The sequence below is a fragment of the Monopterus albus genome, unplaced genomic scaffold, assembly GCF_001952655.1.
Source record: "Monopterus albus unplaced genomic scaffold, M_albus_1.0 scaffold5.1, whole genome shotgun sequence".
Taxonomy (NCBI): domain Eukaryota; kingdom Metazoa; phylum Chordata; class Actinopteri; order Synbranchiformes; family Synbranchidae; genus Monopterus; species Monopterus albus.
The window spans coordinates 558,638-571,194 of record NW_018127885.1 but is presented as its reverse complement, the minus strand read 5'-3'; the positions used below and the strand labels follow the sequence as shown (position 1 = coordinate 571,194).

At 42.0% G+C, this 12,557-nt stretch overlaps 3 protein-coding genes across 4 annotated transcripts in view; 1 reads left to right on the top strand and 2 right to left on the bottom strand.

The window, feature by feature from the left end:
* Nucleotides 1-6,741, top strand: part of LOC109967849 (nuclear factor of activated T-cells 5-like) — a 19,578-nt gene extending 12,837 nt beyond the window's left edge. Inside the window, exons 7-12 of the mRNA XM_020613710.1 lie at nucleotides 61-204; nucleotides 446-498; nucleotides 599-731; nucleotides 1,081-1,265; nucleotides 1,363-3,595; nucleotides 3,805-6,741. Coding sequence (XP_020469366.1) covers nucleotides 61-204; nucleotides 446-498; nucleotides 599-731; nucleotides 1,081-1,265; nucleotides 1,363-3,595; nucleotides 3,805-4,205 — 3,149 coding nt within the window. The 3' untranslated portion in view covers nucleotides 4,206-6,741. The remainder of the gene's footprint in view (nucleotides 1-60; nucleotides 205-445; nucleotides 499-598; nucleotides 732-1,080; nucleotides 1,266-1,362; nucleotides 3,596-3,804) is intronic.
* A 696-nt stretch (nucleotides 6,742-7,437) lies between these two features.
* Nucleotides 7,438-10,164, bottom strand: nudt7 (nudix (nucleoside diphosphate linked moiety X)-type motif 7). Its single transcript, XM_020614355.1, has 4 exons — nucleotides 9,859-10,164; nucleotides 9,554-9,754; nucleotides 9,316-9,474; nucleotides 7,438-9,233 (listed from the first exon to the last, which is right to left on the bottom strand). The coding sequence occupies exons 2-4, from the start codon at nucleotides 9,707-9,709 to the stop codon at nucleotides 8,880-8,882; spliced, it is 669 nt and encodes a 222-aa protein (XP_020470011.1). The 5' UTR covers nucleotides 9,710-9,754; nucleotides 9,859-10,164; the 3' UTR covers nucleotides 7,438-8,879.
* Nucleotides 10,165-10,223: 59 nt separating this feature from the next.
* Nucleotides 10,224-12,557, bottom strand: part of hprt1l (hypoxanthine phosphoribosyltransferase 1, like) — a 6,352-nt gene continuing 4,018 nt past the window's right edge. For both annotated transcript variants that reach the window (XM_020614367.1, XM_020614374.1), the window contains exons 7-9: nucleotides 11,614-11,660; nucleotides 11,003-11,079; nucleotides 10,224-10,749 (exon numbers count right to left, since the gene is read on the bottom strand). In XM_020614367.1, the coding sequence (XP_020470023.1) occupies nucleotides 10,702-10,749; nucleotides 11,003-11,079; nucleotides 11,614-11,660 (172 nt within the window). In that variant the 3' untranslated portion in view covers nucleotides 10,224-10,701. The remainder of the gene's footprint in view (nucleotides 10,750-11,002; nucleotides 11,080-11,613; nucleotides 11,661-12,557) is intronic.

The following is a 12,557-nucleotide window of genomic DNA, read 5'->3' as shown; positions in this document are numbered from 1 at the left end:
TACAGCAGAAACCAACTGTCTGAAGCCAGATGTTATAGGAATCTTGATTCTTTGACTGTTGTTCTCCAGCCCAGCCAGCAGGGGTGCCAGAGATCCTGAAGAAGAGTCTTCACAGCTCCTCAGTGAGAGGAGGAGAGGAAGTTTTTATCATCGGAAAGAACTTCCTCAAAGGAACCAAAGTTATTTTTCAGGAGAACATTGCAGGTGCTGTAGCCTGCTTCATGTTGTCATAACCATAAACTTTATTGCCAAGTATTATCAAAAATACAAGGATTTTTACTCGAGTCCAGTGGCCCCTGATGTGCACAACAATAACAGAATAAATACAGAATATATACAAGTTAAAAAGCACAAGTTATCAGCGTTATCCTTTGTATTTGTGTGGATCTGGACTTCGGCATGTGAACCTCTGGTGAATAAAAGAATGTTTTTGTTTTATTTGTAGATGATAATTCCTGGCAAGCTGAGGCTAAGATTGATATGGACCTCTTTCATCAGGTAAATGCAACTGAATGATATGTATACTGTAATGTGACTATAGGCCAGGAAATCTTTATTAAAAATGTGATTGCCCTCTCGGATTTCTAATGTTTTCCAGAACCATTTGATCGTGACAGTCCCTCCGTTCCACAACCAGTCAATTACTTCTCCCATTTCTGTGGGAATCTTTGTGATGACCAATGCTGGTAGATCACATGATGCCCAGCCCTTCACCTACACCCCAGACTCAGGTATGGCTACTAGCTCAAGCACAAAGGTTACCTAGTTCATAATTGTCTGACCACATGGTAATGTGGTCAAAAATATAGATGTTTCAACACATACCAGTTCTGAAAAGGTGAAAAACTAATACTCTTTTTCCAATACAAGATACCATCTGTGCTTCCTTGCCTCCTCTCACTCACTCACAATCCTCTTGTCACTCGTACTGAAGTTAGAAATTCCAGTATTGTGACATTACATGGGGATAATCTTGGGAATTATAGGACTCTTGAAGGTTAATCAAAACAGGTTAGATAGGGCTTTATGATTATGGCTAACATGGTAATGCCATTTACTATGACCATGTCTTATCCTCAGCTGAAGGCTCAAATATCCAGACAGTAAAAACAGAGGGACCCTCCCTGGCCACGACATGTATATTTGACGGCCAGATGAAATCTATGTCCTCTGAGCGAACTGACTGCTCTGGTCAGTCTTCTAAGCGGCAAGAAGACACACCAATGGAAGTGTCTAGCAATGCACCACCAACAGATGTCTTTAAGGTAAGTTACCATTCCATATAAAAAATAAAACAAAAGAGGAACTTATGTAACTTCAGAATTGCAGTCGGTAACATTTTTGTTTCCTCTCTTTTGTTAGCCATCCCCTGACCCTCTTGTGTCGGTGCAGCAGACCCTGGAGCTCAGCTCTAGTCCTCATCCAGGTGGAGAGTCCTTTCAGAGCCCAATGCCCCTACAACCTGAAGATGTGGAGCTTCCCCATGCACCCCCAGTTTTCCCTAGTCTGGAATCCCTAAGCACCATACAAAAGCAAGACATTGCCCCCACAACCCCCTTCCCAGTGTCAGGAGACACCACAATCCCACCTGTGACACCCGAAGTCCCTCAGCAATTCCTCAGAGACCCACAGGAGACTCTGCCTCCTGAGAGTTCCAACAATAGCAGTGGGGTTGTAGTCGTGACCATGCCTCCGATAGCAGCTCCCTCTCAGCCTCAGCAACAACAGCCACAGGTTCCCCTGTTCCCCCAGGAAGGGGTGGCCCAGCTGGAGAGGGCAGTAAGGGAGCTACAGGCTGGAGGTAACACAACGCTCCAGCAGGTGCTGGAGGCAGCTGTAGCTCAGCAGCAACTAAATTCAGTGCTTTACAGCCCCACACCCTCTGCAGACTCCCTGCAGCAGCATGTCCAGGAGAACATGAACAGCCTTAGATTGGGAACCACTGATAGTTCCCTTTCTACACAGCAGCAAATACAGATACAACAGCAACAACAACAAATACAGCAACAGTTTCAGCAACATCAACAACTGCAGCAACAGCAGCAAATTCTTGGTAACCTGCAACAGCAACAACAGCAGCATGTCCTCAGCAACATGCAACTCCAACAGCAGCTAATACTGCAGCCACAGGACCAACAGCACCTGCAGCAGCAGCAACTCATGGAGAATATTCAGCAGCAACAACAGCTGCAACAAAATCAGCAACAGCAAGTCCTTAATAACATTCAACTTCAGGATCAGCAACAACAAAATCAGATTCTTACAAATTTACAACAACATCAGCTACAACAACAGCAGCAGCAACAACAGCTGCAACAAAATCAGCAACAGCAAGTCCTTAATAACATTCAACTTCAGGATCAGCAACAACAAAATCAGATTCTTACAAATTTACAACAACATCAGCTACAACAACAGCAGCAACAACAACATCAACAGCAAAATCAAGCACTGAGTAACCTGCAACAGCAACTGCAAGAGCAGCAGGTCTTAGAGAATTTGCAGGAGCAACTTGAGGTGGAGTTACTCCAGCCCCAGATGCACTCCTCCGCCCAGGTACAGCAGCCAGTGTCTCTTCTTCAGCAGGCTGGAGAGCTGCTCACCATTCAGACCAGCTTCCCAACACAGCCTCCATCCCATACATCTCCTCCACAACAGCTCTTCCAGTCACCCAGGCCCCTGGCTGAGACCCAGGGCTCCCAGCAGCAGGTTCAGGCTGCCCTGCTCCAGAACACACTGACTGTTCTCACTAGTGGCAGTCTTAACTCTGAGCAGCAGGCCACAGGGTCGGCCCTTTACCTGTCCCCAAACCCTCAGCCCCAGCAACGTCAGCAGATGGCATTCATCTCTTCCATGGAGACCTCAACCAGCCAGCCCCAGTCTGTTGCAATTTTTCAGAACCAAGCCCAAGCTCAGCTTTCCCAAATGCAGCAACAGAGCACCCCCATGGAGCAGCACCAGTCTCCACAGCAGAACCAACAACAGCCACCGCAGCTTCCAATGGGCCAACAGGGCTCCTTGTTCCAAAGTATCCCAAGCCACTCACAGGCTAACCCTGTCCCCCAGAGCCAACTCTCCCAGCCCCAGCAGACGGGTCTGCTCCTCTGTACCACAGATCTGAACCCTCAGGCCATTCCCCCAACTATTCTCTTCAGCACCCAGACCCAAGGCCCTTCTTCTATGGGCAGCATTAGTGTTGGAATCTCTCAACCAGACCCAGCAGAGCCCATGTCCTTTCAAGACCAGAGCTCCTCAGGCAGCAACTCCACATCCACTGAGAGCCAACAGCAGAGCCTTTTCCAGGAACAGCTGCCAATGCAAGTGGGACCAAGCTCCAGCAGTGTCCCAAACAGTCAACCTGTGGAGCTCTTCATGCCACAGACATCTCTGTCTAGCCTGCAGAGCACTATTGGCTCACAGGAGCTGAACAGCCAAGCTCCAGCCCCTGGCACAACCATATTTGTGGTCCAGGGTAATGTGAGTGTGGTAGCTAACCCTGGCCAGCAGCCCCCAGAGCAACTTTTCCAGACAGCTGTAGGTGGGAATGTGTCTCCACAAGGACAGGCCAACTTGTTTGTGTTTGGCATCCAGAATGGTAAGATGATTTTTACTTCTCCACCTCTACAGTACAGTAAATCCAAGGTACATTACTGTGTTGATTTCTTGTTTTCCCAAAGCACACAGTGCTACCATGCTCTACCCATAGAGTTGTACACATGCTTCCTCAGTTGCTCCAATGCCACGATCATGTGCTTGACCTGTTGTTCAAGTATAGTGATTACTACCATTTTGTCTTCCTCCTAGACTCACCCCAAATGCTCAGTTCCTCTGGACCCACCTTGCCTTCTCAGAGCCAGCCCCAGAGCTCCAGTCACATGCAGTCTCTGATGGACCAGCCCATGGCCCAAGCTGCCTCCCCGGCCACCATGCAGAGCAGCTTACAGAACACCCTTCAGGCACAGATGCAGTCCAGCTTGGAGAATGCCTTGCAGACCAGCCTACAAAATGCAATGCAGGCAAACACACAAACAGCTCTGCAGTCCAGTTTACAGGCAGCCATAGAAACAAGCCTGCCAACTCCAATGCAGACCAATTTACATACACAGTTACAGAACAGCTTACAGAATCAGTTGCAGGCATCAATATCTGCGTCGTCCAGTATGGATAAAATCGAGGACCTACTAGAAAGTCTGCAGAAGCAGTAATAAATATTTGGACCATGTGGACACAAAGAAGAGTGAGTGATATGTAGCTGAGAGTTCTACATGCTAACATCAACAAACACAACGGTGGTGTTTTGTGTCAATGCCACAAAACTAGGAAATGTCTAAATATTTAAGAATGAAATGCCCCTTTTATCTAAAATTCAAATTATGAGCTCATGTAACTCCATGTTTTTAATGAAACATCATGAACTAGCCTTCATACACCCATTGTCTCTGAACTGATTCATTTACTTTTGTTATTGCCCCTCTTGCAGGATCAAAGAGGCCTGTAATAACGGCGTTCATCATCAGTCTGAAAAACACAGTGTTGTGTTTTATTAATGTGAGCATAAGAGATGATGATCACAGAAACCTGTAAGATGGAAAACCTGGAGCGGAATAAAGAATGTCAGCGACAGGGAAGGGGGAATGGAAATGTGGTGGAGGCTGTAAGGGCGGACAGAGTAGGTAAACAGCCAGCCATGGAGCGAATATCATGTAGCACGCAAGTGTCAGATCAAGGCCGATTCTCATTTTGTGTGTATAAACTCCGCGCCTTCCCTTAACTCAGAGAGGCAGCTTAAGCGAGGAGAGTTCTTGTCTAACCGCCATGTTGAGCAACAGTGAAAACAGGTGTGTTACCTAGCATAAAACCAGTTGAAATAATGTCACGGCCACTAAATTTAAGACTATCTGCAATTAGCCAAACCTTGTGTTTGTTTGTCAACAATGTGACAAAATTATACTCTAAGAGTAAAGACTATCAAATGACGTACATTTGTAGATGTTTTGCCTCCATCACATTTGCTGGCTTGGCCAGAGTCTGCACCTGAGCAGACACCTTTCGAGGGTGGGAGCACAGTTAAAGGTTGATATCGACTCCACACCCCACAAACAAAAGGAACTTGCTCGTCATATTGGGGTATCAATACATTCTGGTATTGCCATGAATATGAAACACTCAAATGAGATTCAACCTGGTGAATAATGTGACTTGGGCTTTGTCAGTGTTTTCATATGTTCAGGCCTCATCACTGGGTTTGTAGAAGTTTTCATAGTGACATTTTAAGAAACATTCACCTGTGTAGGGAGTGTTTTTGTTGGGTTTTTTGGTAACTTTACCAATTCAGAGTGGATAGAAAGAAGCTTTCCACTAGTGGAAAAATGGAGTGTTGTGTGGTTTTATAAACATTTTATCTCAAGCACTTTATAACTGCTCTTATGTAACCAGTTAATCCTTATATCCGTCCACAGCGCTCTACTGTCCCAGCTGAATTTGTACTCGGAAACATCCAGTTAAAAAAAAACAAAACAGCCCTTGTCTTTGTTAAAGGTGAAGACATCTTAACCAAGCATCTTTATTTTTTCTCATGTCAAGATATTTTTGAGGTCTTGGACATCTTTGTATAGAATGTCTGCTCACTGTTGAATCCCTCTTTGTATTCAGTCTCAGTGGTCCAGTCATGTCTGTCAAAAAAAAAAACCAGCCATTCCCACAAAAGCATTGTCATGTCTCTGTGTTGGAGTGGTAAGTAGACTTTGTTTTACATGCTGACAAATACTGTTTCATTTTGTTTGTGCAGTGAAATGAAGGATTTTCATTGTTACGCTGTTTGTACTATTTACTGTTGGGTCTGGTCTCTTGAGACTGTTTTATCTTAGTTAGATATTTAACTATTTGTCTCAGTGTTGGTACCGTGTGCAGGCTGGCATCCAGTACCCGTCCCTTGTGTTGTGAAGTGGGACTCACTGGTAAATGACATCTCTGTTACATAGAGGACGCCGTTTCGATTCTGTCTATGGTGCTACGTACAGGAGTGATGGGCACTTCTGATGTGATGTTAGGACTTAACAGTTTCTATTTATAGCACTGACATTCTTAGCATTGAAGCATGGTGGAGTGTGGGGAGCCGGCCGTTGTTGTGGAGTGAGACTGGAGTGCACCCAGGCACCAAAGCTCCAGTTGTGAATCATCGTCATCTTGTCTCATACTTGTCCTTTCAAATGTTCACTGATTTTTACTTGCTCATTTTAAATCATGCGACTTTTTTGTTTTTTTACATGGACAGAAGTTCAGCATGTAATTTTGGTTTAAGTACAAGATTTGTAAACGGTATGTGAAGGTACTTGGTTTCATGGATCAGTTTATCTCTAACATTTCCACCAATTTAATACTTTACATTTCTCATAACTTTGTTGCTGCACAGTGACACAGCTGTACTTTTGGTAGCCAAGTTTGATTTCTCAACAAGCCAATTTTTGAGAATTTACATCTTAGAAGAGCTCTACTCACATGCATCTATTTACATTGTGATACTGTTTTGTCCTGCAGCTGCTGGTGAATCATTTTAATGTAACTTTTTAGAATTTTGTATCCATGTATCAAAATGTAGAGTATTTTTGTAAAACTAAACTTTTTGGTTTATGCTCATAGCACAGAATATTGTTGCTGGTATGCTTTCCTGAAATGAAGCGCAGGTTTATTGTGAAGTTTATGACTGAAATTAGCAAAGGAATTAAATGAACAGCAAGCAGATATGTTGGAACTTAATTGATTTTACCCAACCTGTATAGCATAATACATGGGCTAGGTTTCTTGCATGTATGTTTTTTTTTTCTTTTAATTTTTTTGTTTGTATGTCATCCATTTCCAATGGCACTTTGACTCATCCATTAACTGTAGATCAGGTTAGTGCGCAGTAGTGATGTTTCCAAGCATTCCGTTCCTCTTGGGCAGGGGAGTTTAAGAGCACATGTTGTGGAGGAAGCGTGGAACAGTAATGTCTCTAAAAGCCATACCAACACAGAAAGCCAACCTGTGACTTCAGTTTCATGAATGTAAATTTTACCTCATGCTGTATTATTCACTAGACGCAAATTTAAAAGTCAGTTGATTCATTGAAAAGCTTTAACAGGTTGACATAAATAGAATAAATGTGTACACTTGCAGTTAGTACAGACTATAAAATTGGCCCAATGTAAAGTCAGTCCAGTAAGTCTTGAGTCAACACTTCATTTGCATGTTTTATTGTATTTTGACCAAATGTATTAATTACATAATTTAACAATATATTGCGCAAAGTGAATAGGCTAAATCAAAATCAACCCAGCTGTTTTAAAGTATATATTTAATGTTTGGGTTTGGATCCACCTCAGCAATTTTAACCTACAAACGAAAAAGTGTTAGAAAGTTTAAACTTCAGAACATCAGTAAGGAACACACCGAAGGCCGCATGACGCAATTCATGTATTATTTAAGCAATTATACAATTTCACTTAATTTTCAATAATACATTTAATAGCATAATTTAGGTTTCAGTAATACAATTTTGCTCAACCTTCACCGATGGGGGGTCAGTAAAGTTGCCCTGTGTTGCAGTTATGAATAAAATGGTGTCTCAAAAGTAGGCTTGAGTGAGTGTCAGAGGTTTTTTTTTCTAGAATGCCTGACACCCTTTAACAGCACTAACAAATGAAAAAACTATTGATTTATACTCCAACTAAAATTTCCCTTAACTGGTGAATCGGAGGCTGTGAAGCAGTGGTGATATGCAGTCTGACTCTTGGGAGAGCCGCTTCCCACCTGAAAACAAACTATGTGAAACAATTTAATGGTGGTAAAGATGGTACACAAATATCTACACAATATTGACTTTGTCCTTCAGTCATGTAAATGAATATCCATGTATATTAAATGTGAAATATACCGCAGGGGTATCTTGAATTTCAGTTGATACTTTCCACAGAACTTTGTGTGCCTTGATAACTAAACCGTGACTCTGCTGTGTTTTCTGGTGTCCCTTTTGTGTCACTGCTATTTGGCTCCTTGTCTTTTTTTTATTCTCACAGACTTTTTAATAATCGGGACACTTCAGTAATTGAGTTTTAATTTCTACAACACAAGCATAACCATAGCCCACACCAGTGTTAACATTCTCATTGGAAACCCAGTGCAAGGTATCAGAGTGATTACTCGACATAATATTGTGCAGCTTCACCAGTGAATTGTTAACACTTTTTTTTTTCCAGGCCTCATGAGATTTGTACATGTGAGGTAAGAGGGACAAGACTGTGGAGATTGCTTTTATGGAGAGCTTTCCTGTGTTGATGTGCTTGTCAACATTACTATTGTTGCTGTGAAATAGCTTGATCAAAAGGAGCAACCATGAGAAATTAACTGTTAATTGCCAATAGCGTGAGCTGTAAGTTTGTGTGTAAATCAGCTTGCTCACTTTTCCTAGTTCACTTTCTATTTAACATTCATCATCAGTTCTGTTGTATCTGTTCTGTGTAGCTTGAGCTTTAGTATCTAGCCTTAAGACCCTGCAGTAGGGATCAAGGTCAATCCCAGTGTGTTATACATTGAACTATTATTAACATGTACTTTGCCTTGGTCTGGACATTTGTATACTCTTCTGTTTATAACTGTAATCCTGCTGCTACATTAAATGAATTAATAAAATCTAAATGTCTTGAGTTTTCTTCCCCCTCCACTCTAGGGCTTTAGTGCTTAAAGATTAAACAGTTTTAAAAAAAAGTTTTTATATTAATCTTTTCAAACTAATATTGCATGTAAGTCAAGTGTCATATTGCACATATAGCTTCACAATTAATGCAGCAATACTGTAACAGAACCGCCCTTAAGGCACAAGTGTCTAACAGGGCAGGAGCTGTTCACAGTTTACTTATGCGGCTGTGGAGAATGTGTTCAAAGAAGGGGAATGGATCCTCAGTGTCAAACTCAACCTTAAACTCAGGTTTTTTCCTGAGAGAAAGGGCAGCCACCACTATGGCCAACACAGCAGTCAGGCCCCATATGTGATACTCGTTTCCTGAATCAGGGTCCACAAAATAAAATGAATGCAACAGTCCCCGAACCTCAGCAGCACCATAGGCAGCACTGTGGTCCTTCTTGCTGGTGAAGAAGTCCAGGGGGACTGTGAACACAGCACTGACCTCGGCTGGGTTTGGACGGGGACAAAATGACTCCTGTATGAAGCCAACCACCGGGGTCACACACACACCACTCTGTTAAGAGATTTGAGGGGGTAACATGAAAGCAAGAAGAGGACCCAAAACAGCTGACAGGGAAGAACATTTATTGTCCTACCTTATTAATGATGGGGAGCAGTCTACACACCACCTGGACAGTCTCAGGTGGTAGACCTATCTCCTCCTCGGCCTCTCTCAGAGCTGTGTCCACATCATCTCTGTCACTGGGGTCTCTCTTCCCACCGGGGAAACACACCTCGCCAGCACTAGTCCTCAGCTAGAGAGAGACACACACAAGTCATCCAAATGTTAAGTGAACTACTAGACAGCACTAGCCTTTCATCCATGCAGCTTACCTCTTTTGAACGCAGGGTCAACATTGTGTGAAGCTGTCCATTCTTCACAAACAGTGGGATCAGCACCGAGGCTTTGGGCAGCACCGGTATAGAAGAGAATTTGTTTCCAGTGTCGAACCGCTTCAAAATGGCAATAGTCTCCTCTTTACTATGCATAATAGCTGCTGTCTTTCAGGGCAGAAAGAAGAGAATGCAGGGCATCTGCAAAAATAAAACCATACGAACATGTAATGAATAAAATAACGATAATACAAAATCAAACAGGAAGAAAGTAGCGTCAAGTAATATGCAGTCGTTTATCGTACAGGCTGAAGGTGTGGGTGGTGTTCAGATCCGACACAGTCTTAAATTGTTAAGTAATCTCTGTTAAAACACGTGAAAACTATCCGAAAACACCTTGAAAATCAAGTTTGTGACGTCAATACTATGCGACAGGCTTCCTCGTTAGCCGTTTAGCTTTCAGGGTACATTGATATAAATGCTGGTCAAAGAAAAGAATAATACCATGAATGGGAAAGCAAAAGGTTATCATAGGAATAAACAAGAACTTAAAGTAGTGTTATTTGCACCTGACTAAGCTACGTTATTAACATGCATTATGCCAAAGTCACTCCCTCTTCTGAGAAAAATGAACAAGTGCAACAGATTGAAAAATCGAATAGGGTTCTGGGTTTTTCACCGAGATTTTTATTGCTGTAAACAGGTCAGTGATGAAAGCCTTCGATATGAAATAAAATATACAGCACATTTCAAGTTAACCACTTTATGGCATGTGCGAATATCAGAAATAAAAAAAACGTACATAATTAAATCTATAACATGTCACTGACAGTTCACTCAACATAAAGCTGTAGCCTGGGACCTCGGATTTAATGAGCCACAGCAAATTAACTACATCTCCAAAATAAAACAATTTACAGGTAAATTCTATACACATAAGTGAATAAATTTAAATTTTACAACCAAAATATTCATAATATACAAAGCTGATCCCACTTTTTCAAAGAGGAAAAGAAATATTTCTTTGTTATTTACAAATCCACAAGTCACATTTTGTGGATTCTTATGTAGAAAAATAAATAAGACTCAAAACACAGCAAAACTAAGGGGGGTCATCACAGTCATGGCCTCGGCAACATTTCACCTGCTCACACTTTGTACTTCTCCTTGGCCTGTTCGTTCAGTATGCAGATGTGCTGAAATAAAAACCAGAGGGCAGTTAATTTGTATTTAATTACTTTCTACTGTCCAAGAAAGTCATTTTTACAGCAGACGTTATGAAAAGCACATTTTACTAATTGCATTACTAAGATAATTCTGCTCTTTTCACAGTGACAGTAAGGCAGCATGGTACTTACTGTATTCAATTAGTATGAATTGGAACATAGCTTTTGTTTCATGGGATGACTGTCATTTTTATCTGGAGTAAATCAACTGTAGCAAACTTACACTGAGATCTCTGAAGTACTCATTGTAGTCCAAAGCATAGCCCACCAGAAAGGCATCTGGTACCTCAAAGCCAATGTCTGGAAGAAGTACACAGATACTAGCAGTGTGAGTCATGTCAAGAAAACAACTACTTTTCAGTGCAGCATAAGTAAATCTGTTAGGCTGGTCTGAAAAAAAAAAAAAAAAAGATCTGGAAACATCTCAGAGGCTGTCTAGTAAACTAACAGGCACTGGTCTTTTACTGTCTGAGGTTGTACTTAAGTTGTCAGAGCTGTATAGTGGAAAGTCAAAATGCCTACAGTAACAGCTGTCAGTGAGGGATAATCTTAAAGAGATTGTCCAACTCAAACTTGAAAATATTACATAATCAGACAGTGCACGCAGGGCATGTCATCAGGCATACAAGAGAGGGTAGAGGAAGTACCCAGCTTGGCTATATTTGGAGCAGATTTTCCTGAAATTAATGTTAATCCTGCATGAAAGGTAACATTAATCACCAGCCCTTCAAATAACCACACACACACACACACACACACACACACACAGGCCTAAAAGAGGCTGTACCATACATTACTGCACCACACAAACAACATGTCTTAGGAGGTACTCACAGTCTGGTCTGTACCCTGAACTCTTTGGGGTCCTTTTCACCAGAAGGCTAGAAAAACACACAAGGAAAATTCAGGAAACAAATGCCTTTAAAGAGAAATTAACACGCCAAAAGGAAAGAACTGTTATCACCATATTTCTTCAGTGCAGATTTTAATACTGACAGATGGCAGTGACTGTCTCAGTACACCTCAGCCAAACAAATGCCTGTTACTGGTTCAAGATCAAGCTCTCTGTTTGGAGCTTCTTTTGGGATAAGATAAACCTTTATTAGCCCCATAGCAGAGAAAATCACACCGTTATAGCAGCAAAGGGATAGAAACAGGAACTCCGTGTTAAGAATCAAAAAGGTAACAGAGAAGGTATTATCAGTATAAACAATTGTAGCTATAATAATAAAAAATAAGGCATTTTGCACACTGGTATGCTGTGTATTCACAGTTATTCAGTCCGTGGGTATGTGAAGTTAAGTGGGGGGGAGGGGTTGTCTACTTTGAGCACAGCCTAACAGCAGCAGGAAGGAAGGACTGTCACTACTTCTGTCACACACACTTGGGGTGAAGCAGTCCGTCACTGACAGAGCTGCCCGGTGCTGTCGGAGTCTCATGCATGGGGTGGGAGTCCTCCTCCAGCATGGATGTTAGCTTGGCTAACATGCATTTGTTGTATGCATGAATGCAAAGTTACAGACTACAGGCTTAATAGTGATCAGTGGATAGAGCTACCTTATCACTGAAAAGAAAAGTTTAGAAAGATGTGAGATTATTCTGAAAAATCTCTGGTTCTGAATGAAAACTGTTAACACCAAGGTCTGCACATTACCCTAGGTAATATGCACTTTAAATGTACTTCATCACTTGAAGCAACACCAATAAAACTCTTTTCAGTTATATTTTGTTGGGGTGGTTGCAGAAATGTCAAGAGAAGATATCCCAAAACCTCAGCA

What these genes read in the sequence shown, in the direction of transcription:
- nudt7 (XM_020614355.1), bottom strand. Translation starts at nt 9,709, where the DNA reads ATGCATAGTAAAGAGGAGACTATTGCCATTTTGAAGCGGTTCGACACT. An exon ending in TGACCCTGCGTTCAAAAGAG is followed by an intron (nt 9,475 to 9,553) that starts GTAAGCTGCATG and finishes GTCTCTCTCTAG; the next exon opens with CTGAGGACTAGTGCTGGCGA. An exon ending in TGCTCCCCATCATTAATAAG is followed by an intron (nt 9,234 to 9,315) that starts GTAGGACAATAA and finishes ATCTCTTAACAG; the next exon opens with AGTGGTGTGTGTGTGACCCC.